The following is a 26,501-nucleotide window of genomic DNA, read 5'->3' as shown; positions in this document are numbered from 1 at the left end:
AATTTCAATGTATGACCAGAAAATCCACCACGGGACTAAGGTCACTTTTTCCAATTTGAAAGACACTGGAGTTAGTAATTCAATTCTATAAGGCGATTCCACTGTAGCGAGGCGTTAGGCAAGGAGATGTTATATCTCCGAAACTGTTCACCGCTGCATTGGAGAACGCTTTCAAGCTCCTGGAATGGAAAGGATTCGGCATAAACATTAATGGCGAGTACATCACTCACCTTCGGTTTGCCGACGATATTGTGGTCATGGCAGAATCGTTGGAAGATCTTGGCACAATGCTCGAAGACCTTGATCGAGTTTCCCAACAGGTAGGCCTGAAAATGAACATGGACAAAACGAAGCTTATGTCGAATATCCATGTTGCGCCCTACCCAGTTTCAGTTGGGAGCTCAATTCTCGAGATTGTTGACAAGTATGTCTACCTCGGACAAACGATCCAGCTAGGTAGGTCCAATTTCGAGAAGGAAATCAATCGTCGAATCCAACTTGGCTGGGCAGCGTTCGGGAAACTAAGTACGTAACATCTTTTCGTCCAAAATACCCCAATGCTTGAAGACGAAAGTCTACAATCAATGTGTGTTACCAGTGATAACTTATGACTCTTGTATAGGCCTTATACAGAAGCTCAAAGTTGCACAGCGTGCTATGGAGAGCGCTATGCTTGGTGTTTCTTTGCGAGATCGAACCAGAAATGAGGAAATCCGTAAACGAACTAAAGTCGCTGACATAGCCCGACGGATTAGCAAGCTGAAGTGGCAATGGGTAGGGCACATAGTGCGCAGAACTGACGGCCGATGGGGCAGCAAAGTTCTGGAATGGAGGCCGCGTACCGGAAGGCGCAGCGTGGGACGTCCACCTACAAGGTGGACCGACGACATCGTAAAGGTAGCAGGGAAGCGCTGGACGCAGGCCGCTACCAATCGATCAACGTGGAAAGCATTAGGAGAGGCCTATTGTTCAGCAGTGGACGTCCTATGGCTGACATGATGAAGTTTAAAAGATTTTACAGTACAGAATTGAATTACTAACTCCAGTGTCTGCATAATTATCTTTTAAGAAAAATCATACGAAATCTATACTAATATTATAAATGCGAAAGTAACTCTGTCTGTCTGTCTCGCTTTCACGCCAGAACCACTGAACTGATTTTGATTAAATTTGGCATAGATATAGTTTGAGTACCGGGAAAGCACATAGGATAGTTTTTATCCCGGTTTTTGAAACAGGGACGCCGCGATAAATCCCGGTTTTTCTGTGACAGACAAAATTCCACGCGAGCGTAGCCGCGGGCGGAAAGCTAGTAGTTGTTAATAATCAAAAGCAGCACTAAGTATAAAAGCCTGTTTGTTTAGTGTTTCTTTCACGTAAATTTAAATATAACGTATGCTCCCCAATTTTTATCGATTAATTGATAATACCTCCATGATTAATAGTCTAATCGATTTCACTTGAGAATGTTGTTGTTATTTTCCCGCCTAGCTACTATAGATGACCCACGCTGAACTGTCCCGCCAAACTCAATGACAGGGGGGCGCTACCATCGTTCAACTTCGGAACCAGCTCAACCAGCGATTCGGTATTGACGGTGGCGCCCCGCTGTCAATGTCATCGGTAGGACAGTTCAGTATTTTGGAACTATACCACAGATAAGGATAGATGCAGCATGTGTCAAAATTTGTATGAAGCCGAGCGTGCCACTTTTTAAACGTCATTAGTGTCATTTTAGCGAATTTTAGTGATTGCCGCAACGTAAAAGTAATCGTATCATCGTACTGCATTCGCAAAGTCATCGAATGATATCGTGCGACTCGATTCAAAAATTAATTAATTCCGATAAAACTGATATTTTGTTAAATTTATAGCTAGTCTGACTGTGGATTAAAATAATTATGTAGCGGTAGACGTTATTCTACAATTCTACATTATTAATTTGCAAATAATATTTTTGTTGTGCCTAATGTTTATGAAAGTAATGATCGTTATTCCATTATGTTAAATAGTATACTACTAGTAATTCATACTTAATTCCATACTTTTAAATATCCTAGTAAGTAAATGACCTACTTTCATAAAATAAAGACTATTTTACTCAAGCTTTTTATTTTTAATAAATGTAAAAATGCGTAGTTTTGCCCATACGTTTTTTTTCATATAGTTAAGTCAGGTACCTAGTTTTGAAGATATTTCTAAACGACAAAATCTCGGGCGTCGTATACATAGTAGTAATAATAGTGTATACTGCGATCACTGACTTAACTTCTTGATTTGTATATTTCGACGTTATACAGTGCACTCTGTCTTCCGCGATCACTGATCTAACTTGTTTTATAATTCTTCTTCTGCTACTTTATTCTAATTAATTACATATTTGTTACTCGTTGCTGTTAATTACAATTCTCAATCCGCAAATAATTTCTTCTCTCTACCGTGTTCGTACTACTGTCCTCGTAAAATCATCGTATCCGATTGTTGTAATCGGATTACATGAACATCACTCGACCATGTATGTCCATTTGGACATATCGGAATGGCACGCTTTGACTAGCAACTTGCTGTATAGATGACCCACGCTGAACTGTCCCGCCAAACTCACTGACAGGGGGGCGCTACCATCGTTCAACTATATGGTTTCCAACATGGCAAAAATCTGAAACAGCGATCCGGTATTGACGATGGCGCCCCACTGTCAATGTCATCGACAGGACAGTCCAGTATTTTGGAACTATATCTACTCTAATCCATATCTGTGAACTATACTGTCTTAACTGTCACTGTCACTTACGTCACGTCTATCTAATTGACAGTGACAGCTCGTAGCACAATCTCGAAAGTGGTGGTTTTTTTTTTTTCCGTCTCGCGAGTGTCAGTGGCTACACGTGTTTCAGGAAAACAATTAGTTTTGGTGTAATTACTAGTGTAATCTTTTAAAGNGCTCCCGATGTCTACCGACGGAAATCTACTCAGGAGCTCCCAAAGAACAACTGGTGCAAAAATGAGCCTTCTATACCAAAGTGGAGGGGTCTCCATACAAATCATTGCACTAAATTCCCTACTAATCTGGCGGATTTTTAAATCGCGAAAACCCTCATTGAATGAAACAGTCAAATTGCCTTACGCCGCCCGCGCGCTATGGAGACAGGTCGCAGTCTGTCGTATTATTATTTACGCACTCGACTAGCATGTGCTTTGTGCCGAATATTCGGCGCTTCGGCCGACAGCGTTGCCGAATATTCGGTATTCGGTATTCGGCCAAATCACTATTCGTGGCAACTCTAGTATTTTTCCCTGTATTATTTGACTAGGGTGGATTCGACCAAACAAGAGTTAATATTAATCTCAGAATAAACTTGTCATTTTGACATATTTCCCATACTGAAACTGTCAATGTGCCAGTTATACCAGGAGCTATTCTCGGATAAAAGTTTGGCCAAATCGGGCCTTAGAATGATATTAACTATACGCTGAAAAAATTCATGTGGTTTTTCTTTGCAAATAAGACGACGCAGAAGTAAATTAAAATACTCAAAAAACTCTAAAAAGTCCTAAAAGGTGTGAGCAATTTCGAATGTTTTCATCCTGATCAATCGTACCAAAATATTCTTATCAACGAGTTTATTTATGTATGTAGGGATCTGTTTTCTTTTCCTTTGCTTTCTAGCACCGTCAAAATATTTTTTCTGCCTAGCCCGAAGGTAAACTGGCAGACAATACCTATATGGCATCAAGTTCGCCTAACCTACCAATTATATGGCGTTAAAGCTATAAATAAATAAACGACAGAGATAGAATCGCGAAGTTAAAGAAACGGTGTTTAAGAATAGGTGGTGTCAAACGTAATTATACATCTGACGTCGCTTAAGTGACGAGTATAGCCAAAGGCCGTAAATAAAAGTGTTAACTCTTTATACGGCAGTGGGAAAATAGTTCCCATCACATTTTGAACGTTATTCCCTTGTCTTTAAGGTCCAAAAACAATGAAAATTTTGGACTTGTTAAATACTTGAAAAGTTCTAATAAAATTTCGAAAATCGTCGACTCCAAAGGGAGTAAGAACTTCGTAAGGTTAAAAATTAATAAGAGCAAAGAGAATGCACACATATTACAAAAGAAATTAGTTTGAAATTACTGTGTAGTGATATTTCTTGTAATTTTATATTTTTAACATTAGTAAGAAAAAATATCTCCACAAAAAACAGAAGTTGGAAAGGACTCTGGATTCAGGATATTTTGGGGTAATTTAGCAAAATCTCGTAACCTGGTACACCGAGCAGCCGAAATTTCGGTCACCGCCTGAAAATTGGCGTCATTTTTTGGTGATGCTCTAGGAGTTAGTAATAATTTCGACTATGTTTATTTCAGCATCTTTAAAACTAACTTTGATAATAATATGACGGTACCTTGATGAGGCAAAAAAAAAATGTTTATTCTAGTCTGTTCTACTCTAAAAAATCCGGAAAATAATACGGAAATTAAGGAAAATTAACAAAAGGATGGAAGTAGGTGTGTAAATAGGATAAATTATCACAACACAGTACTTTCAAAACAAAAAGATAGAATTTCGTAGAACTGTGAACAGACATAATCTCTCTTTTGAATTCAAAACAACTATTGTACTATTTCTTTTGTATTAATTTACCAATAATCAACAATTTATAATTTTTCGACCCAAAAAAGATACATTTCGCAAACTTAACGTACCTTCATAATAAAACTACTATTTAATTTACAAAATGCATAAAATTCATTATAGCTTGTTTCATCCACGAAGACGCGCCCCACCATTCTTCCGCTAATGTTTGAGTGTTATCTGTACACATTAAATTGTCCATGAGTGCACACGCACACTACAATAATGCCTTACGGATTGCTCGGATCAAACTCCCCGCACCCCGCGCGACCGAGACCAAACATTGGAGGGGCGCGTCCGAGTGGATGAAACGATCTATACTTCTTCTAAAGCCTGGTCCGTGAGCACGTAGAATTTTGTCCAATGACCCCAAGCTACCCATCCTTATCGCTCGCGCGTAATTATGTTGCTGTCGCGCTCGCACACTCACTGCGGGCGCGCGTCGCACAGTCGCGACAGCAATATAATTACACGCGAGCGATAAGGATGGGTAGCTTGGGGTCATTGGACAAAATTCTACGTGCTCACGGACCAGGCTTTACAAATCATCTTATGCCAAGTCTGCTCACAGTTCCAGAAATGTCTACCCACAAACGGTGTAAGTTTTGAAACCTACCTTTGACGATGGTCTTGGAAGCCTTCGGCCTGTCTTCAGCTTTGGTCTTTTTCTTTTCCCCTTTCACGGCTTTCCTCGCCTTCGGTGGGCGCCCACGCTTGGGCAGGGGCAGAGCCTCCACGGCTATATCTGAGCCAGAGGCTTCGTTCTTTAGAGGCTCGTCGTCCGCTGTGGATTGATAGTGAAGTAATTAAATAACTGAACTGGGGGTTTAGTGTGAGTTTACATAAAACGTCGTCAAAAATGACATTAAATGTACGACGGATTGTACAGCGTCCCTAGCGGATAGTTTCAAGAACTAAAATCTTCGTAGATTTTTTTGACGCAAACTCGCACTAAGCACACTGAACTACAATCAATTTGCATTTTTCCCAAATTTTTCGCATTTGTATATATTTTGAGCCAATGTTATGGCGCAGTTACATTATACGAGTAAATAATCGAGACATAGTGTAAACGTGCACAACGTTAGTTTTGACGCGCGTCGCCCATATTTCGGTGTGCGTGCTCGCGCTTCGTTTCGGTAAATTTTTTGCCTTCGCATCAAATTGATGGGCCAAGTTACCCAGATTGACTGGTATTAATATTTGCTTTTTTACAACTGCTCAACTCGAGTTCCCTTCCCCACTATTCCTCAGCTCGAGCTAATTATGTTCTCCTGAAGTTTGGGCAAGCTACATTTAGGTATCTGACACTAGTTTAGGTGCTCTGAAAAGAGCCCCAACATGCCTACCCCTCTCCCACGGCGAATTTTTGTAGCGATGCAGTAGCGATTCTGTCGCACGTTCGCATCGATACTGTCGTCCGGTCGCTAGCTGTGTGCTCTCGCCCACGTAAACACGATTCAATCGTGATGCAAACGCGATACTGTCGCGATGTAAACGTGATTCACACCCGTATACACAAACATTACTATGAGGTCTAACAGTGCGCATGGATGCACAGGGTCCCAAAAACCTATTCATAGATAAATACGTGGCGGATGACACACACGAACCAATCACACAGCTCTATCCAACGCTGTGTGTTCGACTTCGCATAGCGCTGCCGCTTTTCACATAAGCAAGCATCGTTTTGTGAATATCAGTTTTTTTTTTATGTATTTTCTGCTCTATGGCAATCTGTTCGAAAACAATATAAGCCACTTGTTTGGCTGGAGCTACATGTCCTAAGTTTTATGTTGTCTTCGAGAGCCAATCAATTGCTGATCTTTTTCCAGCAAACTCTCTTCTTGGCTCAATCTTTGGGCGAGACTGGGAATGCCTTGTCTTTTCAGTCGATTGTACTGTAGTCCACCTTCTCCACTTAAGGCCTGTGCGAGTTCGTTTGCATGAGTTTCCAGTTGCTCCTGGTATTTCAGGCTTGCCTGTACTATTTCCTCACGAACAGTGTTCATGCCTAGGTCAAGTACTTGTTGTTAAATACATGTACTTGTTGCTAATACATTGGGGTACGCCGAGCATGGTTCTTACTTTGAAATCTTTCCAGTATGTCGATGTTACTCTTGCTAGCTGTTCCCCATAACTGTATCCCGTAAGTCCAGATAGGTTTCAAAGTTGCTTTGTATACCAAGACCGATGAAGACGGGTATCAGTAACGGCACAAAATTACCTGCGATCGCTACAGTTGCCGCGCCACCCTCTCTCCGTTCTCTCCCCGATGTCGTCCAACACGGTCGCGCGTTTGCATCGCTACAGTCGCGCGTTAGTAGCGCATTGGCATCACTTCTGTAGCGCGTTGCAAATGCGAATAACGCGCGTTAGTAGCGATGCATTCGCTCGTTTGCGAAACGCGCGACAGCGTCACTACAAAACGTCGCCGTGGGCGAGGAGTATAAGAATTAAAATTTAAATAAAAAAATTTAAGTACCATCTCCGAAGTCCATTTCATCCAAGTATTCCACTTCTGTGTCCTCGGTCGGGGTCTCCTCGCTGGCCTCCGCCTTCATTTGCGACTGGTAGATCATCACTGAAACAATAATGGTACATAGTAGTCCAGTTCATAGATGCTTAAGGCCCAGAACAGACGGTGAAACGCAACTGCAACGAAACTACAACTGCTAGTTACTTTTGAGTTGCATCTAAGTTTCTGCCATAGCGTCCGTTGAGAGACCACACATGACGCGACAAGTTTGAAACTTTCAGTTTCAGTTTCATTCATAAGAATCATCAGAAAGTTGCAGTTTCATTGTAGTTGCGTTTCACCGTTTGTTCTGGGCCTAAATTACTATCTTGCTGCTGGCCTGACAAAACAAGAGGGAAACAACAAACCACAAGATCTGGCCTGCCCTTGGGACCTAAGACCTAGGTTTAGGATGCGCGCTGCGATAAGCTTATTGCGCCATTTTATCGATTTTACGGGATACACCCATGTTTGTCTAAAATCGTCGATAAGATTTTATCACGGCGCCATCTTTGGTCTGGAAGGTAGGAGTAATGAAAATGTTGTAGAACATCTACGTCTAAAGACCTAAGGGTCCCTATTTAAGAGATAGGTATTAGATGTTTTTTTTCTAATCTACAATCAGCCCAGCAGAATCATTAAATGTTGTACTTAGACATTAATTTGGAGTGTGCACATCTCTTTCTTTTTCTTTGATGTGAGTTAAAAAATAGAACTGCAAACATACAAAACATTTTTCATATCACAAATAAAAGAGTGTTCTCAGAAAAAGTGGTTCTAGCAATATTATAATTCGCTTTTTTTATTATTGCAATTTTTTTTATGTGTAACAAAGTATACCAATCTATCTTGGGATTGATTGCAAATACACACAGAAAGAAAAAATCTGCTTACCTTTAGGCCTAAACTCTCCCCTGCCGATCATATCCACGAACTTCTTCTCCGAGTCCAGGACCTGCTTCTTGAAGTTGCAGGCGTCGCGCAGTCGTGTGATGCACACTTCGCAGATAAGTCGACTGGGGCCGTTGGGGCCTTCATTGTGTTGGGATATCTATTGCATAAAATAGCTTTATTAAATCTAGCACCAATAAATTGTTTTTCTTTCTTTCACTTTCTAATTAGATGTAACTTAAGACTAAGGCTGAGTTGCACCACTAACTTTGATGGTAACTATAACGATAACCAATGTTTTTTTAAGGGGTTTGACAGATTTTTTATGTTTGTTAGAGTTAAAGTAAGATGGTGCAAGTGTGCAACCCACCATAAGTTGAATATTTGCAAGATCACACATTTTGTCTTTTTTATTCCAATGCTTAAATGATATTTTGCTGAGTACTATTCCTAAATAAATTAATGCAGCATTGCTTTAAGAACTACTGATTTTTACTGACTTGAAACTTAAAAACCTTCATTTAACTATCGAATGGCTAAGTAGAGTACCTTTTGATATTTATCAAAATAATAAGAAACTTGAAGGCAGAGAGGATTTTATATGCATAACAATGATCTGACAGAAAGTTAAAAACTAGTTTGAATCATGCAGCTTGTGCGACGAATGCTTTTTTCAGAACTTCGATTGAACGTTAAGGACAGAAGGGTCGTAAATTGAAAAGAAACCAGTTAATACAGAAGCACTTTGTACCTAACTATAGCCACTATAATGGGCAGAAACTAGGGGGAGAAAGAACTGAAAAATTCGACTGAAAACTACGTAATATGACTCAAAGTAGAACTCAAAAGATAAATAAATACTCTAAACGTAAATACTCACACTAATATCAAAGCATTCAAGCAGCATATCGGCATAAACTTCGTTTTCGTTCATCCAAGTGTACTCGGTCCCCAAGTCTTTGTAACATCCCTCGGAGAGACAGCACCGGCAAAGCCCCGGGCTTTCCTTCACAACAATTTCGTCAAATTCCATTATCACAGTCCTATTCACCAGTATGAATTGAAAAACAGTTCTAATTTAAAAAATTAGAAGAAACAACATCGCGTCAATGCACTGCACCGCTTCGCTGTATCATCGCCATTTTGATTTCATTTTCTGTTCCTGCCAAATGTCAATATAGATGACCCACGCTGAACTGTCCCGCCAAACTCAATGACAGGGGGGCGCTACCATCGTTCAACTATATGGTTTCCAACATGGCAAAAATCTGAACCAGCGATCCGGTATTGACGGTGGCGCCCCACTGTCAATGTCATCGACAGGACAGTCAGTCCAGTATTTTGGAACTATATTTTAGTTATGGAACCTAATAAATACTAGTTTAAAAAAAATATCGCGTGATTTCATTGACATTTAAAAGTACCTTTTTAACGCCATCTAGCGCCGAGTAGAAATACTAAATGCTTTGAGATACAAACTCCATCTAGTATTGATTAATCGTACTATAACGTCGTCAACTTCTTTGTCTATGGTTATATTTTCTGCTGTCACTCTGTCAGTGCTGTAAAAAAAAAAAAAAAAACAAAATGTCATTAATGTCATTAACATCACAAAATTCACGAATTTTGCTTTCGTTTTCCGTCTCGCGAGTGTCAGTGGCTACACGTGTTTCAGGAAAACAATTAGTTTTGGTGTAATTACTAGTGTAATCTTTTAAAGAAAACCAATTTTAAGCTAAATTATTACTAAAACAAGGGTGGTGGTACATAAGTCTATTTATTCTCGGTAAGTTTTAACAAAAATGGACCCTAGTCCTCCCGACCCGCCTGATCCTCCAGATCAGACGGATACAATGGAGGTCTCCCAACCCTTATTCTCCCAAACGGCAACTAAACGCCGCCTAGATACGGAGGTTGACTCCGAGCCCGCCAAGAGGACAAACACAGACGGATCTTCACAAAATCATCAATCGGTGTACACACATCCCTCACTTGTGATTGCTCCTAAAATATACAGCGACCAGGACAAAGGCCCCTTTATCGTTCACGTTTCCCATGTGGAAAATGAACCTTCTTCCCCAGCTTATATTCAACCCATGAGATTTGGCAAATTTCTGGTCACTAACAAGATACAGGGAATTATTTTAGACGGTGTCAAAAAAATTGGCAGAAACAGGATTTCTGTCGAATTTCTTTCATCCACTGCTGCCAACAATTTCCTTAATAATGAAATTTTGTCCATGTACAAATATGTAGCTTCCATCCCAACTTATAACGTGACCCGCATGGGCCTCATTCGAAATATCCCTACAGACTGGACCATGGAGGAACTCGCAGAATCCTTGACTACCCCAGACGGCTGCGGTATCCTTTTGAAGGCGCGCCGTCTCAATAGGAAACTAGTTCAAGAAAATCAAACTTCCTGGGTCCCCACACAAACAGTCGTAGTCACATTTAAGGGTCAAGTTCTCCCGGAAAGAGTCTTTTGCTTCCACAACTCATTACCAGTTGAGACGTACCAACTCCCAACTATCCAATGCATGAACTGCTGTCGTTTTGGCCACGTTAAGTCTCAATGCCGATCCAAGCCAAGATGCTACCGATGCACACAACCACACTCTGCTGAGGAATGCCAAGTTACGGAAGACAAAGCTACATGTATCAACTGTCAAGGCCCCCATTTTGCTTTAAACAGGTCCTGCCCAGAGCACTCTCGGCAGAAGGCAATTAAGATCACCATGTCTCAGGACAATGTCTCTTACTCCCAGGCCTCCTCCCAATTTGCGCCAGTTCGTAGGTCATATGCAGACATTGCTAAATCCCCATCACCCCAAAAATCCAACCCCACTCCTCAATCTTCCTACCCCCAATCCTCACCCTCCACTCAATCCAGCTCTTACAGAAAGTCCATCCCGCGCCCTTCCCGTCCTCATACGCCATTGAATAAAGGGTATGACAAACAGGCGCACCAAGCCATAATAGGCAACTGTGCCTCCGCCCTCCCCAATGGCTGCGCTTTAGGCGATGACTCTTTTTCCTCCTTAGGAGAGGAGAACCTTCTGGACCTGGTTCTCTCTCTTATCCTTCAAATTGTTTCTGGCCGTAAAAACACCTTACCGTCCAACGTTGCGCAAAAGCTTTCCCAAATCTCGCAGTTAACTTGCAATAATAATGTCGACAGAGGTAGTCCAATGGAACTGCAAAAGCATTAGACGTAAAAAACACGAATTAACTTTTTTGATTAATAAATATTCTCCATCGGTCCTAGCCGTCTCGGAGACATGGCTGGTACCTGGTTCACACTTTCGTGTATCAGGTTACTCGTGCCTCCGGGATGATAGAACCGATGGTTACGCGGGAAGTGCCTTACTTGTAAGGCGCTCTCTCCGTTATACCCAACTTCCTCTCCCCTCACACAGTCAAGACATTAATGTCGTGGCCGTGCGAGTATTTGACATATCCTTTCTATCCGCTTACATTCCTCGTCCTAACTCTTCCTCTATTAATGAATTACGCTCTGCCATTATATCCCTTCCTCCTCCTGTCCTCATTATGGGTGACTTAAATGCCCATCACGTCTCATGGGGCTCCTATCACTCTGACTCCCCTGGATCATTGCTTTTGGATCTTTTGGATGATTTGGACCTCTGCATTTTGAACAATGGCTGTCCAACGAGAAGATGTGCGCCGTCTCAAAACCCAGCGTCTGCCGTGGATGTTTCGTTTTGTTCACCTAATTTGAGCTCAATTCTTTCCTGGAGTGTTCTTAAGAGCACGTTCGGTAGTGACCATTTTCCAATTTTAATTTCTCTACCGAATAATAATTCTCTAATAAATCGCCCCCCTCCCCTCTTAAAATATAAAATAAATAACGACGATTGGTCAGGCTATTATGCGTCGGTTAGAGAAAAACTGAAGGACCTACCTAACGTCACTAACGAGAACGCTCTTGATGTGTACTCGGAGTTTGTGAATACTCTGCTGGCATCAGCTGATGCTCATATTCCCACAAAAAACCCATCTAGGAAGGTATCACCTCCCTGGTGGGATGCAGAGTGTACTGCTAGTGTCCAAAATCGTAAAGAGGCTGAAAAAAGATACAATCGTTCAATGACCATGGAGAACTACATCTTCTACCAAAAAACTGCTGCGCAAACCAGAAAATTCCTGGCCAAAAAGAAGAGAAAGGGCTGGATTAAGTTCTGCGAGACTATGTCTCCAAGAACTCCTTCCTCAATAGTTTGGAAGCATATCAAAAGATACCGTAGGTCTTTATTACCAATTAATGCTCCATCAAATGACCCCTCAGCCTGGTTAAATGCTTTTGCTGACAAATTGGCCCCTCCTTTTGTTCCTTTCATGGATAGCTTCCCTTCTCCCAGTAGTTTTCTTCCTCATACAAACAACCTCGATAGGCCCTTTTCATTTGAAGAACTGTCATTGGCTCTTGACGGTTTAAAGGATTCTTCCCCAGGGGTAGATGGAATCCCATACTCTTTTATATTAAAATCCCCCGAAAAAGCCAAACATTACTTTCTCGACACCATTAACTCTTTTCATGATCTAGGTTCTCTTCCGGAATCTTGGAAACAACAGATAGTTATTCCAATCCCCAAACCAGGAAAAGAACCTTCAGACCACAATTCCTACCGTCCTATAGCTCTCTCTTCCGTCCTTCTCAAAATAATGGAGCACATGGTTAAAAACCGCCTAGAATGGTTCTTAGAATCCAGCAACATCTTGCCTAAGTCCCAATTTGGCTTCCGTAAAGGGCTGAGCACTCTTGATAGTTTGAGCATCTTGACAACCGATATCCGAGTAGCTTTCCAAAATAAAGAGTTCCTTGTTGGGGTTTTCCTGGACATAGCCTCCGCGTATGATAACGTTTTGCTCCCATTGCTCAGGCAAAAATTGCACTTGCTGAGTATCCCGGAGAAACTGGTACGTCTCATCTGTAACACATTGATGTCTAGATCAATAACGGTGAGATGCCAAGACTCTTCTGTTAATCGTTTAATATGGAAAGGCCTCCCTCAAGGGTCTGTGCTTAGTCCCCTACTCTATAGCATTTATACATACGACCTAAACAGAACAGTTGACTCTTTCTGCAGCATACTGCAGTACGCGGATGATATATCTCTGTATTACTCCTCCAAATCTATAAACGAAGCAAGCTCTCGTCTAAACTCAGCATTAGATTACCTTAATTCTTGGATGACAGACCATGGACTCTCAATTTCTGTTCAAAAATGTAGTTGCGTTGTCTTCACCAGAAAACGTTCCATTCCAAATTTAGATATATCATTGAACGGCGATAGCATTCCCTGCAACAATCAAGTAAAATTTTTGGGATTAGTTCTTGACACCCGGTTGTCAGGTATCCCGCATTTCAACTATATCCTTGGAAAGGCAGAAAAAGGGTTAAATATTCTTCGAGCCCTCTCGGGTGCCTGGTGGGGTGTTCATCCTTATTCCCAAAAGCTACTATATACATCTTCTACCAAAAAACTGCTGCGCAAACCAGAAAATTCCTGGCCAAAAAGAAGAGAAAGGGCTGGATTAAGTTCTGCGAGACTATGTCTCCAAGAACTCCTTCCTCAATAGTTTGGAAGCATATCAAAAGATACCGTAGGTCTTTATTACCAATTAATGCTCCATCAAATGATCCCTCAGCATGGTTAAATGCTTTCGCTGACAAATTGGCCCCTCCTTTTGTTCCTTTCATGGATAGCTTCCCTTCTCCCAGTAGTTTTCTTCCTCATACAAACAACCTCGATCGGCCCTTTTCATTTGAAGAACTGTCATTGGCTCTTGACGGTTTAAAGGATTCTTCCCCAGGGGTAGATGGAATCCCATACTCTTTTATATTAAAATCCCCCGAAAAAGCCAAACATTACTTTCTTGACACCATCACAACAACATCCCTTTTTTGTCTCCCATAATTTTATTGTTTGTTCTGTTGATATTTTATTTTCATGTATTGTGTTGTCTTATTTGTGATGTCTGTTTGTTTTAGGTATTTAAATTTGCTTAAATTGCAGCTACAAAATTATTTATTTTTATAACCACACTGTGTAAAAGCTGCGCACGTGACATTGGCGGAATAGTGTGCCCTCAGTGGCGAAAAAACGCAAGTTCATCGCCATAAACCAAAGAAGAAGAAGAAGAAGAAGAAAGTGGTGTTGTGTTTGGTTTTTGTGAAAACCACTATTTCTACTGTAAAATAAGCAAGAAATAATTAATAATCACACTGGTTTCTGTAAAAAAGACTATTCTTAGTGCAAAATAATGTTGAAGATTTAATTCTGAGAGATTATACTTGGTGCGATGGATCTCCGCGGGGGCTCACGTATTTTCGTGGTGTTGTTGTTTTTTGCATCCTGTAATATCGTAGAATGCTTGAACTATGATGGTAAGATTCCAGTCCTTTTATACAATTTGCACGCTTATCACCATTAGCCTTGATAAGCTTGTTTCAACCTACTTTAAGTTTAGGTGTTTATTTTGATAGAAATCCTTATGAGCTGTCTTATTTTTTCCACAAACCTACCTAAACATTTCTTGAATTATGCATGATAAGTATTTTTTTAGAGTGTAGCTTCATTATTATCAATTTAGGAACTCGCTGAGGAGAGAAGAAACAATAGAACTTGTGAATTTACAACTGTTTTGTATTTATGAAGACCTGCTACCTCATTAGCTATTAAAAATCTTAGCTTAATGTTCTCTGTGTAAATAATAATGATAATATCTTAAAATGTAACAATGATTTCAGTGCATTGGTTAGAAGGGACAACTACAATAGAGAGAGAAGCTCCATCTTCTATGAAACAAAAAGTTGATATTTACTGCTTTCCTGGGATATCAAAAAATCTGCTAGCCCTATTCCAGACAGTCAAAGTAAGTGAATAAATAATGAATTTTATGTGTAAATTTTCATAACAATATACAGTAAAATCCCAATTATCCAGATCAATTGAAACCAGGGGTATTCCGGATAATCGATTTCAAAGTAAAATCAAACAATAGTTAACTTTTTACAATAGGTTTAGAGCACCAGACCCTAAATAGGTAATTTTAACCGTGGAGAATGAGTCCAGATAATCGAAGTCCGGATAATCGAGATTCTACTGTAAATCTTTTAGTCTCCTTTTTAACATAAGATAGCTGTAATGTCATAACCTATAAAATTGAATGCATTTCAGTTCCACGTGAAAACAAAAAGCAATGATGAGTTCAGCCAGTATGTTGGGACGAACCCAGAGGAAGTGTTCAAGGACTACACCGAGGACAGTTACGGCTGGTCGTCCGTCATCAGTCCGTTTCAACGGAGAGCTCAGAAGTCGTTGTATCTGGATCTGTTCACTCCCACATGCATGGCCATTAATACTAAACAGAGGCACAGCATTGAGTTGCAAGTTATAAGTAAGTTTATCTTATAGTAATTAGTTTTTTTTAAGGTATTTAGGAAGACCAAGGTTTTTATAACTACTTTTTTAATGGACTAACCTGCTGGAGCACTTATTGAGTCACACAAAGAACCTGCCAATGTCAGATTTTTGCAAGTACAGTAGTACATTTTAGCACTTTTGGAAAAATACAATAAAAAATGTATTTATGGAATGTGGAGATGTTGGCATTATTCTTCATTATTGCAACATATTATTGACAATCATAGTTGTGGTTTTAATTTCTTTAATTTCTCATGCTATTAAGTAAATTTTATATTAATGTAAAATTGCAATTAATAATAAGATTTTGTATTAACAACTATATTAAAACCATTTTATTTGTATTTTCCTTTAGGAGTAGATATCTGGAGGGTGCTCCTGATGATCCTCGGACTAGTGATCATCCATTCGTCAAAGGCCCTGAGTGGGAACACGGTATTCTTCTACTTATGTGGCATCTTCATTGGAGTGTTTGCATCCTTTATGGTCATTGTTTACTATGTCAGTAAACTTTTGCCAAAAGTGAGTAAATTTTTCTTGACTTGTGAAATTCCATTTATCACAAAAAGACCGACTTAATCTTATTATTGTAATTTGGCTAATAATAACGTTAGCACTATTAGTTGTGTGCAGTTTTTACTGGTTTACAGATTTGTAAGGGATTTGCAGCTGTATTTTTCCGAAATAAGTGGTACTTACTTATACTATGTACTGTAACTGTAAATAAATCTTTGGGGGAGGCCTATGTTCAGCAGTTGACATCTTTTGGCAGAAATGATGATGATCAGAAATGGTACTTCTCTCAAAATTCATTCAGAGTTCAAAGTTCATTCATTTACCATCAGGCTCTTAAAAATTAGGGATCGATTGTGATAACGGGCATAAGTAGCTCAGATGGAAGAGCAGTCGCCCGGCCAGGCCGGCAAGCGAAAAGTCGTGGATTCGATTCCCGCCTTAGACAGTTATTTTAAAAATATCTAAAAATCTCTTCCAGAAAACCCTAACCTACGGCATCCTGATCGGCGGCTGGACAGTCGGCGTCTACGTGTTCCAGCAAGTCTGGGAGAATCTGCGTACGATCGTGGCGTCGTACCAAACATACATGTTCTGGTACACCACGATCGTCAGCTTCGTCAGCTTCCTCATCTGCTATAGAATCGGCCCGCCTAGAAACGAGCGGAGCAAGAATATTGTTATGTGGACTTTGCAGGTAAGTTTGAAAATGAATAATAAATTCCTGCTTGAATTGATATCAAATCCAAGCCTTTCTAGGTACGTTCAATTGCAATCTAGACATCAGAATAGACATTTTTGTTGCAAAATACCATGGTTTAGAACAAGATTTGAGATGCCACTGTCAGGGTTCGAAAGGATAATATCAACGATAATTATCATGATAATTATCGTGATAATAACAAATGGATAATTATCGGTTGATAACAACAAAAAAATGCGCTCGTGAAAATTTACTGTATTCGAAGTTTTCGAACGTGTATATCTGTACTTGCGTCTAGTGGTCGGCGATAATCAACATAGATAGTTAAAAACCTATCTATTTAACTCCACATTAATCACTAGTTATCGAGAGTCAAAATATTTATCTATTTTCCAAGCTTTATGCGACTAGCGATGGATAACTTAACAACAATCAGCAACCAAAAACATAAAGCAACTTTTGCGCGAAATTTCTTATGAAACAATATGACTAATGTATCTTATATTGTTAATAATTATCCGATAATTATCATGAAGCGTAATTATCTTGATAATTTCGAACCCTGGTCACTGTGTTTAGTTTGATATGCTGTTGTCACTCCTTTCCCACTTCATTGATAAAGTTCTTTATCCATTAAGAGCCAAAGCACACGATGCTTTCTTAAGATTTTTGATTGCTTTGTAATGAGGATCATTTCGATTTTTAGCTGTGTATGCAGATTTATAGGCTAAGAAATCCTTAATACACAGTGCAAAAATTTTTGTTCTAAGACAAAAATTGACGAAGTTATGGCCAAATTACTAAAAAAGTTCACTGACCGCCCGGCGCGGGGACGATGACGTCATTATATCCGATCCGAACGCTGCCGGCGTACTGCGTGGATAGAAAATATTTTTTTCTAGCCAAATTATCAGTTTTAGAGAAAAACTTGTAATGACATTTATTCATCAGAATAAAGTAAGCTATCGATAGGTAATTTTTAAAAATGGAAATTGTGAAAAATAACGCAAAAAATCCATACACACATACGATTCAATGGCACGCAGAGACGCGATTGGGGTCTCCGCGGTGGTATATTTGGCGATTTATTCAAATAAAGTGTACATAAGTGTTGTTAGAGTCATATCTTCTTCCAAGTAAAATATAAAAATGTATAAGTATTAATTTATTTACTTCTAACAATAAGGTATAACTTCTATATTATATTGCTAATAAAATACAAATATTTTTAAAAAAATATTCTGCATATGTAGTATGCGTAATATGGATAACCTTGAAGTGTCATACGGATCATCTTACGTGAAAAAGACTATAACAATAAGACATTGCTATGAAAATCATTTCGATGTACACTTAATAATACCTACCTGTTATTTAGTTTTTCTGAGTTAAACCTACGCACCTACCTATCTATTCGCCGTTCCCATGGGCGGGCCAGCTGCTGCAAGAAAAGACACCCCCCCCATGCCAGAAACTGGGTATGACTTGACCCCCCCCCCTCCCCCAGGCCATAAGCTGGGTAAGGCTAGCCCCTCCCCCCAGGTATTATTATGTTCAATACAAACAATCATTAAGTTACACTCACCCCAACCGCGTCTCCGCATTGCATCGAATCCTATGAAAATGTGGTTTTTGGACATAGCAATACTTATTTTTCACAATTTTTATTTTTAAAAATTACTGGTCGATAGGTTACTTTATTTTGAAGAATAAATGTTATTAAAAGTTTTTTTCTAAAACTGATAGTTTAGGCGGAAAAAAATATTTTCCATCCCATTAGTACGCCGGCTGCGCTCGATTCGGATATAATGACGTCACGCGGCCTTGCGTACGTTGACTTTTAGCGGCAAAAACGGCCTATGTTTATTACTTAATATCTTCGTAAGTAATGGTCCGATTTGGATAATTCAAAAAGATATATCTTTCTTATGTCTTAAAGATTAACGTACATACTAGTTTTATTGAATTTTCTACAACAGTACTGATCCTCATTGAAAGAAGTAGTTTAATTGAGTTGACAAAATGGTGACGTCATTGCTTTATTTGCCATACAAAATCTACGGCAGTCTTGTTTTGACAGTTTTATACGGTTGACTGTATGACGGACTGAGTTTGTTGCGGCGCTTCTTCTCAGCACTTGCCAAATTTTTGTCTCGAAGCGCTGGTAGGGCAAAAAAAGAATGAGACATGTATAGGCTCCTTAAGAGCATTTGACGATTTGCAAGTAAATAAAAATAAAGATACTTTTTTTTTAATAAAGTACGTCAATTGCTTGGTGTTAAATACCGTATTCTTCGTCCATTCCAGGGGGTGGGCATGATGACGGTGTTCTTCAGCAGCGACTACCGGGAGGCGTCGGCGGCGGTGGTGCTGGTGTCTCTAGCTGTTAAATACTTCCCCGAGTCCTTGCTTCGTATTGTTAGGGGATATTGGTAAGTGGCTGATGGAGTTTTCAATATTTTCGCACAAAAACCTACACGACAAGCTGGGTTAGTAGTAGTTTCGCACGATTTTCCTTCGTACGAATGTGCGAAACGTCCCCTTTCAATAAAAATTTTTTTTTAGTAGGCGTTTCGCCCGGATGTATTAAACGTATTAAAATCGCGATTACTAGTTCTCAAAGAGGTCGATTCGCACCCGTTTTTAATACTTTTGAAAAATCCGGGCGAAACGACCTCTTTGAGAACTAGTAATCGCGATTTTAATATGTTTAATACATCCGGGCGAAACGCCTACTAAAAAAAAATTATTATTGAAAGGGGACGTTTCGCACATTCGTGCGAAGGAAAATCGTGCGAAACTGCTACTAACCCACTACACTATGTCCCATAATGTCCACTGTTGTAAAGAATTTAGATTTTGAGCCAATTAATATCTTAAAGTATTGATTAGGTTTTGTAGGGTCAAAAGTACTTAGAAGATGAAGTCACATTATTTTAAGCCAATTTCTTAAAGCGATGCTGGCTACTTTTTGCAGTGTTAATAACTTCCTACTACCAGACTTGGGTAATCTATGAGAATAGTGTTTTCGAACATCCCAAGAGATTTCAAACTGTATAATGAAAGTAGCCTGATCAGTGACCGTATTTCCATTAGAACATTAAAAAGAACATTTATCTAATGTTCTTTTGAGTCAATTTATCACTTAACTACAACTCTCGTTATTTATACATTATAATTTTTGCGTATCAAATCATCCTCCCGTTGTTTCATTTAATTAGTTTTTTAATAGGCCGGAAGGTCGCTTAGTTCTTTCTATAAGCCGAAAAGGCGAGTAGTAGTTTATCATGCACCATACGCCAAAAAAAACGGGACTATTCCCACCTCTCGTTCCCACCACTGCAACTCCTGTGTAGCCAGGATCTGCAGCTTGACCGCCACAAAAACCCAACCAATGAAGGTCAAGTTTGTCCCGGGGGAAAGTTAAACTGTCATTGGACCCGCAACGAAATTAATCAGAAGAACATAGGAGTTCGAAATTAAGGTTCGACTTCCCTCCATTGCAAAGCGGATGACAGGTGACAAACAAAGGTTTAAAACCTTTAAGAAACCACCATACGCCAAAAGATTACTGTTATTTATTTATAGCATTCACAAAGAAACTTACAACTATTATTTTTAGGCTAGGCGCAGACCACCGATTTTTAGTTGGCCGATAGTTGGATCGGGCTGTTGATCAGTATGAAGATGTATGAAAGTGCGCACATTACACCGATTTGGTATCGGCCGATACAAAATGGAATCGGGCCCAACTATCGGCCAACTATAAGTCAGTGGTCTGCACCTAGGCTTAACTTAAACATTTATCAAATTCAAATTAATGTAATAATTATTATTTATACTTGTCAATTAATGTTAAATTAATATGGAGAGCGAGGATATTGTACCACAAGTATTTATTTACTTAAAATAATTCCTCGATCGAAATATAGAAATGTAAAAACACCTGTTTATGAATAAAGAAATTTGATTTGATTTTCCAGGCTCCGCAAATTCCCCCCACAAAGGCGCCTTCTCACTAACGAAGAGTATTACGAGGAAGGGGCTCGAGAGACAAAGAAGGCTCTGGAAGAGTTACGCAAGCACTGCGCCAGCCCCGACTGCGCACAGTGGTCGATCATGCTTAAGCTGCATGACTCGAGACGGTAAGTCGACGTAGTGACCTAGTGGCGAGTCGCGGAAACTACTGAAGCGAGTGGCCGCCACCGGATACACGTGTGCGGCGCATCTATACAAAATATATTAAAAACTGTGTTAAGTCGCCGTCGCTGGCCACCGGTGGCTGTGGTCGGTAACCCATTTGCGCCGAGCCTAAGATTCGATACGCGACGTTTAGAATATCAATGTTGTCGCAATATTGCCGCAGTTTGGGCAGTATTACCAAAATTGCTAGATACTAGGGTGAGACTAGCTGGAGAGTGCTCGCGAGACCAAGAAAGCTTTAGAATAGAAGAGTTACGCAAGCACTGCGCCAGCCCCGACTGCGCACAGTGGTCGATCATGCTCAAGCTGCACGACTCGAGACGGTAAGATTCGATTCAGATTCGAGAAGATATAGATAAAATTCTGAACGTCACGTATCATAACTTTTAAAAAAAATAAAACCGACTTCAAATGCGTGAACACAAAAAAAAAACTAAAAATTAAAAATATTGCGTATAAAAAGTTCAACCCCAATTTTCCACCCTTGGGGGTGAAATATTTTCTTCAAATTCGCATGAAACCACCCTTTTGATAATACCTATTCAACAAAAAAATAATCGTTCAAATTGATTTATAATCGGCGGAGATATTGCGTATAAAAAAGTTCATCCCCAATTTTCCACCCTTGGGGGTTGTTTTTTTTATTATTAAATTTAAATGGGACCACCCTTGAGGTATTACCTATACGCCGAAAAAAGATTTGTTCAAATCAGTTCATAATTGGCGGAGTTATCGCGTAACAAACATAGAAAAAAAAAAAAAACATACGGGTCGAATTGATAACCTCCTCCTTTTTTGAAGTCGGTTGAAAATACACAACGTTCAGAATTTTGATGGTGCCGCAATATTGCCGCAGTTTGGGCAGTTAACAAAATTCCTCGATACTAGGGTAAGGCGGGTTTTAGAATCGCGCTGACCGCCAGCTGATCGTCGGCGCTGGCAGATCAATATGTATGTTTGAAGGGAACGTTCCTGAGTGACGCTGATCGCTCGGCGCCGACGCTTCATGCATTTCGGCTGTCAGCGCTGACGGTTAGCGTGACTTTAAGACTAAACCCTGGTCCGTGAGCACGTAGAATTTTGTCCAATGACCCCAAGCTACCCATCCTTATCGCTCGCGCGTAATTATATTGCTGTCGCGACTGTGCGACGCCCGCAGTGAGTGTGCGAGCGATAAGGATGGGTAGCTTGGGGTCATTGGACAAAATTCTACGTGCTCACAGACCAGGCTTTAGCTGGAGGGCGCTCGTGAGACCAGGAAGGCTCTAGAAGAGTTACGCAAGCACTGCGCCAGCCCCGACTGCGCACAGTGGTCGATCATGCTTAAGTTGCACGACTCGAGACGGTAAGATTCGATATGCGAAGTTCAGAATTTCGATGGTGCTGCAATATTGCAGTTTGGGTAATACCAGGCCTGTTCATCTCCGCGAGTTTACATCGAAAACAAAACAAGCACGATGGCCCACCTACAGGATTACTATTGACTCACGCACGCGTATTCTTGTGTATGATGGAAAAAAATAAAGAAAATGGTGTACTAAATACTGTGCAGTATTTAACTGCCTAAATAATAATAAAAAAACAGAATGTACGTTTTTAAGTTGCCTGAAGACACTGAAAGGTAAATAAGTGGTTAATGTTATTCATGATAATTCATGCTTAATCATGTATTTCCTCCGCCATTTTCTGTAGTTTGGCACCTCACGTCACTCATCATTTTACCGAAGTCAGCCCTATGACTTCGGCGCAGTACCGATCACTGACGTTTGTCAACAAAATGGTCTTGAGACAAGCTAAATTACACCATATTGTTAATGACATTGAGCATACATTTTTTTAAATACCTTCGCGAAGTTAAGTTTCTTATTATTATTATTCTGTGGTAATACTGCTAAAATTGCTCGATACTAGGGTAAGACTGATTTCCGAAGTAACAAGCTATGTTACTTCGGAAATCAGCCGCATTGGCAATATTGTCAAAAGTATTCAACTCTACGAGTTAAGTTTGGGTTGTTGCTTTTGTACGAGACAATTTTGAAATATGCTAAAATTGCGGCAACATTGAATTTATAAATGTTGTGCTCTTGAATTTTGTTTTAAGAATCTAGACGACGATTACTTACCAAATGTAGATACATACATACATCATACATAGATTTTATAGGCAATTGACGTGCCCTCTTGGAAATTTGCGACGTCGCCATTTTGGTAGAAAATGAAAGGTGAAGGTTGGATACAGTAATGACTGTATCCAACCTTCACCGGGTGGCGGGAACGGGAAAAAATATTTTGTATCTGAATCATAAGGCATGGCTTTATTATACTACTATTCCTAGCACTTCATTATAACATCATGTTATTAACCATTTTACCAACTGCTTGATCACACGTCACATTAGATGCTTGAGCCTCCCTCCCTCCACAGGTCGACCCCCCGCCCCGCAAACTCGCCCTTACCATCGCCCACAGTTCGTTACACAACACCCAAAATTAACAAGTAAGTTAGCCGCTAGAGATGCGTTACATCTTTTTATTATTATAAAAAGCAGGTTCACTTCGAGGAATTACTATTGGTGTAGTCCACCTAAGGGGCATTTCACGCGAAGCGGACAGCGAAAATCAAGTCAGGTATTGGATTTTGTTCATATTTGGATTAAATGTACTGCTATATGACCTGAATGGATGTGCATCATTATAATTTTTTTATGAAGCTTAGTTTATTTTTTATGAGCGTTCAAAAAATTGGTAAAATTTTAGGAACAGATTTTTCAGAAGCTATTACTGCTATTATTACATTTGATTAAAAATAAACCCACTATTGGACTTTTGAGAATAAATAACTGTGTTTCTTACTATTTACTACAAATTTGAAATTTCTTTTTTGTTCACATAGAAAACCGGAAGTAAAGTTTTAAAATCAAATTTTACAAAACTTCGGTATTTTTAAAAATTTTAATTTTTATTTTAAATTATACCTAGTAGTCTATAAATAACGTGTGTAAAGTTGTAGAATGGAGTCTGTATTGGTTTTTGATTTAGACGCAGTACAGTGCGAGCGCGCCGCAATGAGCGCCATACTGGCTATCGACATTTGGCTACTGTATAAAAATTATTTGTTCGAAAATAACTGAAACGTTAATATTGTTGCATGCATACTCTTAAACAATTATAATTTTGACTCGGCGAACTTTGTACCGCCTAAAAACAATGATTGTTGGCATTGAGATGGTATTACGTCGCAGACCACCCACAACTTATTGGATAATACTCTTAAAACATTACCCTTCTTTTTGGGTAGTCGGGATATGTTAGTCGAGGGTGCCAGCTATCTCCATGCCAAATTTCATTAAAATCTGTTCAGCCGTTCTTTGTTTTATACATAAAACAAAGTCGTGTTAGTTACTCGATTTATAAGTCAAGAACGGCTGGACAGATTTTGATGAAATTTGATATGGAGGTAGCTAACCAACTACCTAAAAAAGAAGAATAATGTTTTTAGTGTATTATTCAATAAGATGTGGGTAGTCCGCGACGTAATACGCACCATCTCAATGCCAACAATCATTGTCTGTTAGACGGTACGAAGTTCGCCGAGTCAAAATTATAATTGTTTAAGAGTATGCATGCAACAATATTAACGTTTCAGTTATTTTCGAACAAATAATTTTTATACAGTAGCCAAATGTCGATAGCCAGTATGACGCTCACTGCGGCGCGCTCGCACTGTACTGCGTCTAAATCAAAAACCAATACAGACTCCATTCTACAACTTAACACACGTTATTTATAGACTACTAGGTATAATTTAAAATTATTTTTTTTAAAAATACCGAAGTTTTGTAAAATTTGATTTTAAAATTTTACTTCCGGTTTTCTATGTGAACAAAAAAGAAATTTCAAATTTGTAGTAAATAGTAAGAAACACAGTTATTTATTCTCAAAAGTCCAATAGTTAGTTTATTTTCAATCAAATGTAATAATAGCAGTAATAGCTTCTGAAAAATCTGTTCCTGAAATTTTACCAATTTTTTGAACGCTCATAAAAAATAAACTAAGCTTCATAAAAAAATTATAATGATGCACATCCATTCAAGTCATATAGCAGTACATTTAATCCAAATATGAACAAAATCCAAAACCTGACTTGATTTTCGCTGTCCGCTTCGCGTGAAATGCCCCCTAAGGGAATTACTATTGGTGTAGCATTCTCACCAACTTTCAAGCTTATAATATTAGGGAGCGTGCACACGGGTGACTGCGACAAAACTGCCACGTCGCTACGTGCGCGCCGTTTTCTATAGACTTTGTATGAGTGATGAAACAGTCACGGCGACAAGTCACCCATGCGTGCGACTCCTTATCGCGCGATTTGGATTCATTCGTGTAAAGTGGGCCATTCCAGCTAACCATTGACGTTTTTTCTTTCACTCTTATCAAATGGTATTTTTTTGCGATAGAACAAAACGATATCATCGGAAATGGAACTATTACTGTAAGGCCCAGAACACACGGTGAAACGCAATTGCAATGAAACTGCAACTTCTAGTTACTTTTGAGTTGCATCTAAGTTTCTGCCATAGATTCCGTTGAGAGACCACACATGACGCGGCCAGTTTGAAACCGGTTTGAAATGGTCTGAATTGGAAACTCAAAAGTAACTAGAAGTTGCAGTTTCGTTGCAATTGCGTTTCACCGTGTGTTCTGGGCCTAACTGGTATGTGAAACCGAAAACTAACGCACCTTATTTAGCTGCCATAAGTGCGATTTTGCAACGTAAATAGTCTAATCTAATTGATTGTAAAACACCTATTCCAGATTCGCCAGCTTCGTCGAAGGTAACTCCCATTTGTCCGACGAGGAGATCATGGACTTCGAATCCTACGCTTTCTCCATGGACTCGGCTCGTAAAAGGCCCGTCGCGAACTCTACCGGCAACGGTCTTGAGATATCCGACGACGACGAAATATCGGACGACGAGCTTTAGGCCCAGTTTCCACTACAGTGAAGCGGAGCGGAGATGAGAGATGTACGGCGAAGCGGGCAGGCTATTTCCACCAAAGCGGACCGGAGAAGAGCGGAGAGATGTGTGAGCTGTGCGAAGCTGTCAGCTATCAGTCTGAACCACTGTTCTGCTCCGCCTTGGTAAAAACTGGGCCTTAGTCCCAGAACAGACGTTGAAACGCAACTGCAACTTTCTGATGATTCTTATGAATGAAACTGAAACTGAAAGTTTCAAACTGGTCGCGTCATGTGTGGTCTCTCAACGGACGCTATTTCAGAAACTTAGATGCAACTCAAAAGTAACTAGCAGTTGCAGTTTCGTTGCAGTTGCGTTTCACCGTTTGTTCTGGGCCTTAGTCTCGGGGAGTCGAAAACAAGTGACGAGTGATCAAATAGTGTTGTCCGAAAACAAGTGATAAGTGATCAAATGTACTTATGGCCAGTAGTGGCAACAAATGTTAAATGTTGTGATCTCGCATTGGGCGCCATTTAATCATGGATTGTCTATGCCCATTCCTATGTCATATAAATGACAATTCGGTAGTTGACACCATTATCCATTAATTAAAATAATAAATAAAT

General features: G+C 39.7%; 2 protein-coding genes across 6 annotated transcripts; one reads left to right on the top strand and one right to left on the bottom strand.

The window, feature by feature from the left end:
• Positions 1-2,804: 2,804 nt before the first annotated feature.
• Nemp (nuclear envelope integral membrane protein) lies at positions 2,805-26,156 on the top strand. Of its 5 annotated transcripts, XM_028321328.1 has the most exons (11): positions 2,805-2,845; positions 14,228-14,460; positions 14,824-14,948; positions 15,254-15,473; positions 15,855-16,021; positions 16,494-16,709; positions 19,023-19,147; positions 20,699-20,827; positions 21,209-21,241; positions 23,344-23,415; positions 25,734-26,156. In XM_028321328.1, exons 2-11 carry the CDS (start codon positions 14,376-14,378, stop codon positions 25,900-25,902), a joined length of 1,341 nt encoding a protein of 446 aa, XP_028177129.1. In that variant the 5' UTR covers positions 2,805-2,845; positions 14,228-14,375; the 3' UTR covers positions 25,903-26,156. The 5 variants fall into 5 exon arrangements, 4 of the variants coding, with proteins under 4 accessions (XP_028177129.1, XP_028177128.1, XP_028177131.1 ...); XM_028321327.1 differs by lacking the exon at positions 21,209-21,241 and having other exon boundaries at positions 2,806-2,845; positions 20,699-20,860; XR_003656894.1 differs by lacking the exons at positions 23,344-23,415; positions 25,734-26,156 and adding an exon at positions 21,727-21,858 and having other exon boundaries at positions 2,807-2,845; positions 21,209-21,297.
• Positions 5,185-9,201, bottom strand: LOC114364975 (uncharacterized). Its single transcript, XM_028321349.1, has 4 exons — positions 8,929-9,201; positions 8,052-8,208; positions 7,125-7,223; positions 5,185-5,423 (listed from the first exon to the last, which is right to left on the bottom strand). The coding sequence occupies exons 1-4, from the start codon at positions 9,079-9,081 to the stop codon at positions 5,185-5,187; spliced, it is 648 nt and encodes a 215-aa protein (XP_028177150.1). The 5' UTR covers positions 9,082-9,201.
• Positions 26,157-26,501: the final 345 nt, after the last annotated feature.

This window comes from Ostrinia furnacalis, unplaced genomic scaffold (genome assembly GCF_004193835.3).
Source record: "Ostrinia furnacalis isolate ACB-3 unplaced genomic scaffold, ASM419383v2 OfSCF7522, whole genome shotgun sequence".
NCBI classification, from domain to species: Eukaryota; Metazoa; Arthropoda; class Insecta; order Lepidoptera; family Crambidae; genus Ostrinia; species Ostrinia furnacalis.
Note: the sequence above shows the minus strand (reverse complement) of the source record. Positions and strands in the feature narration are given on the sequence as shown.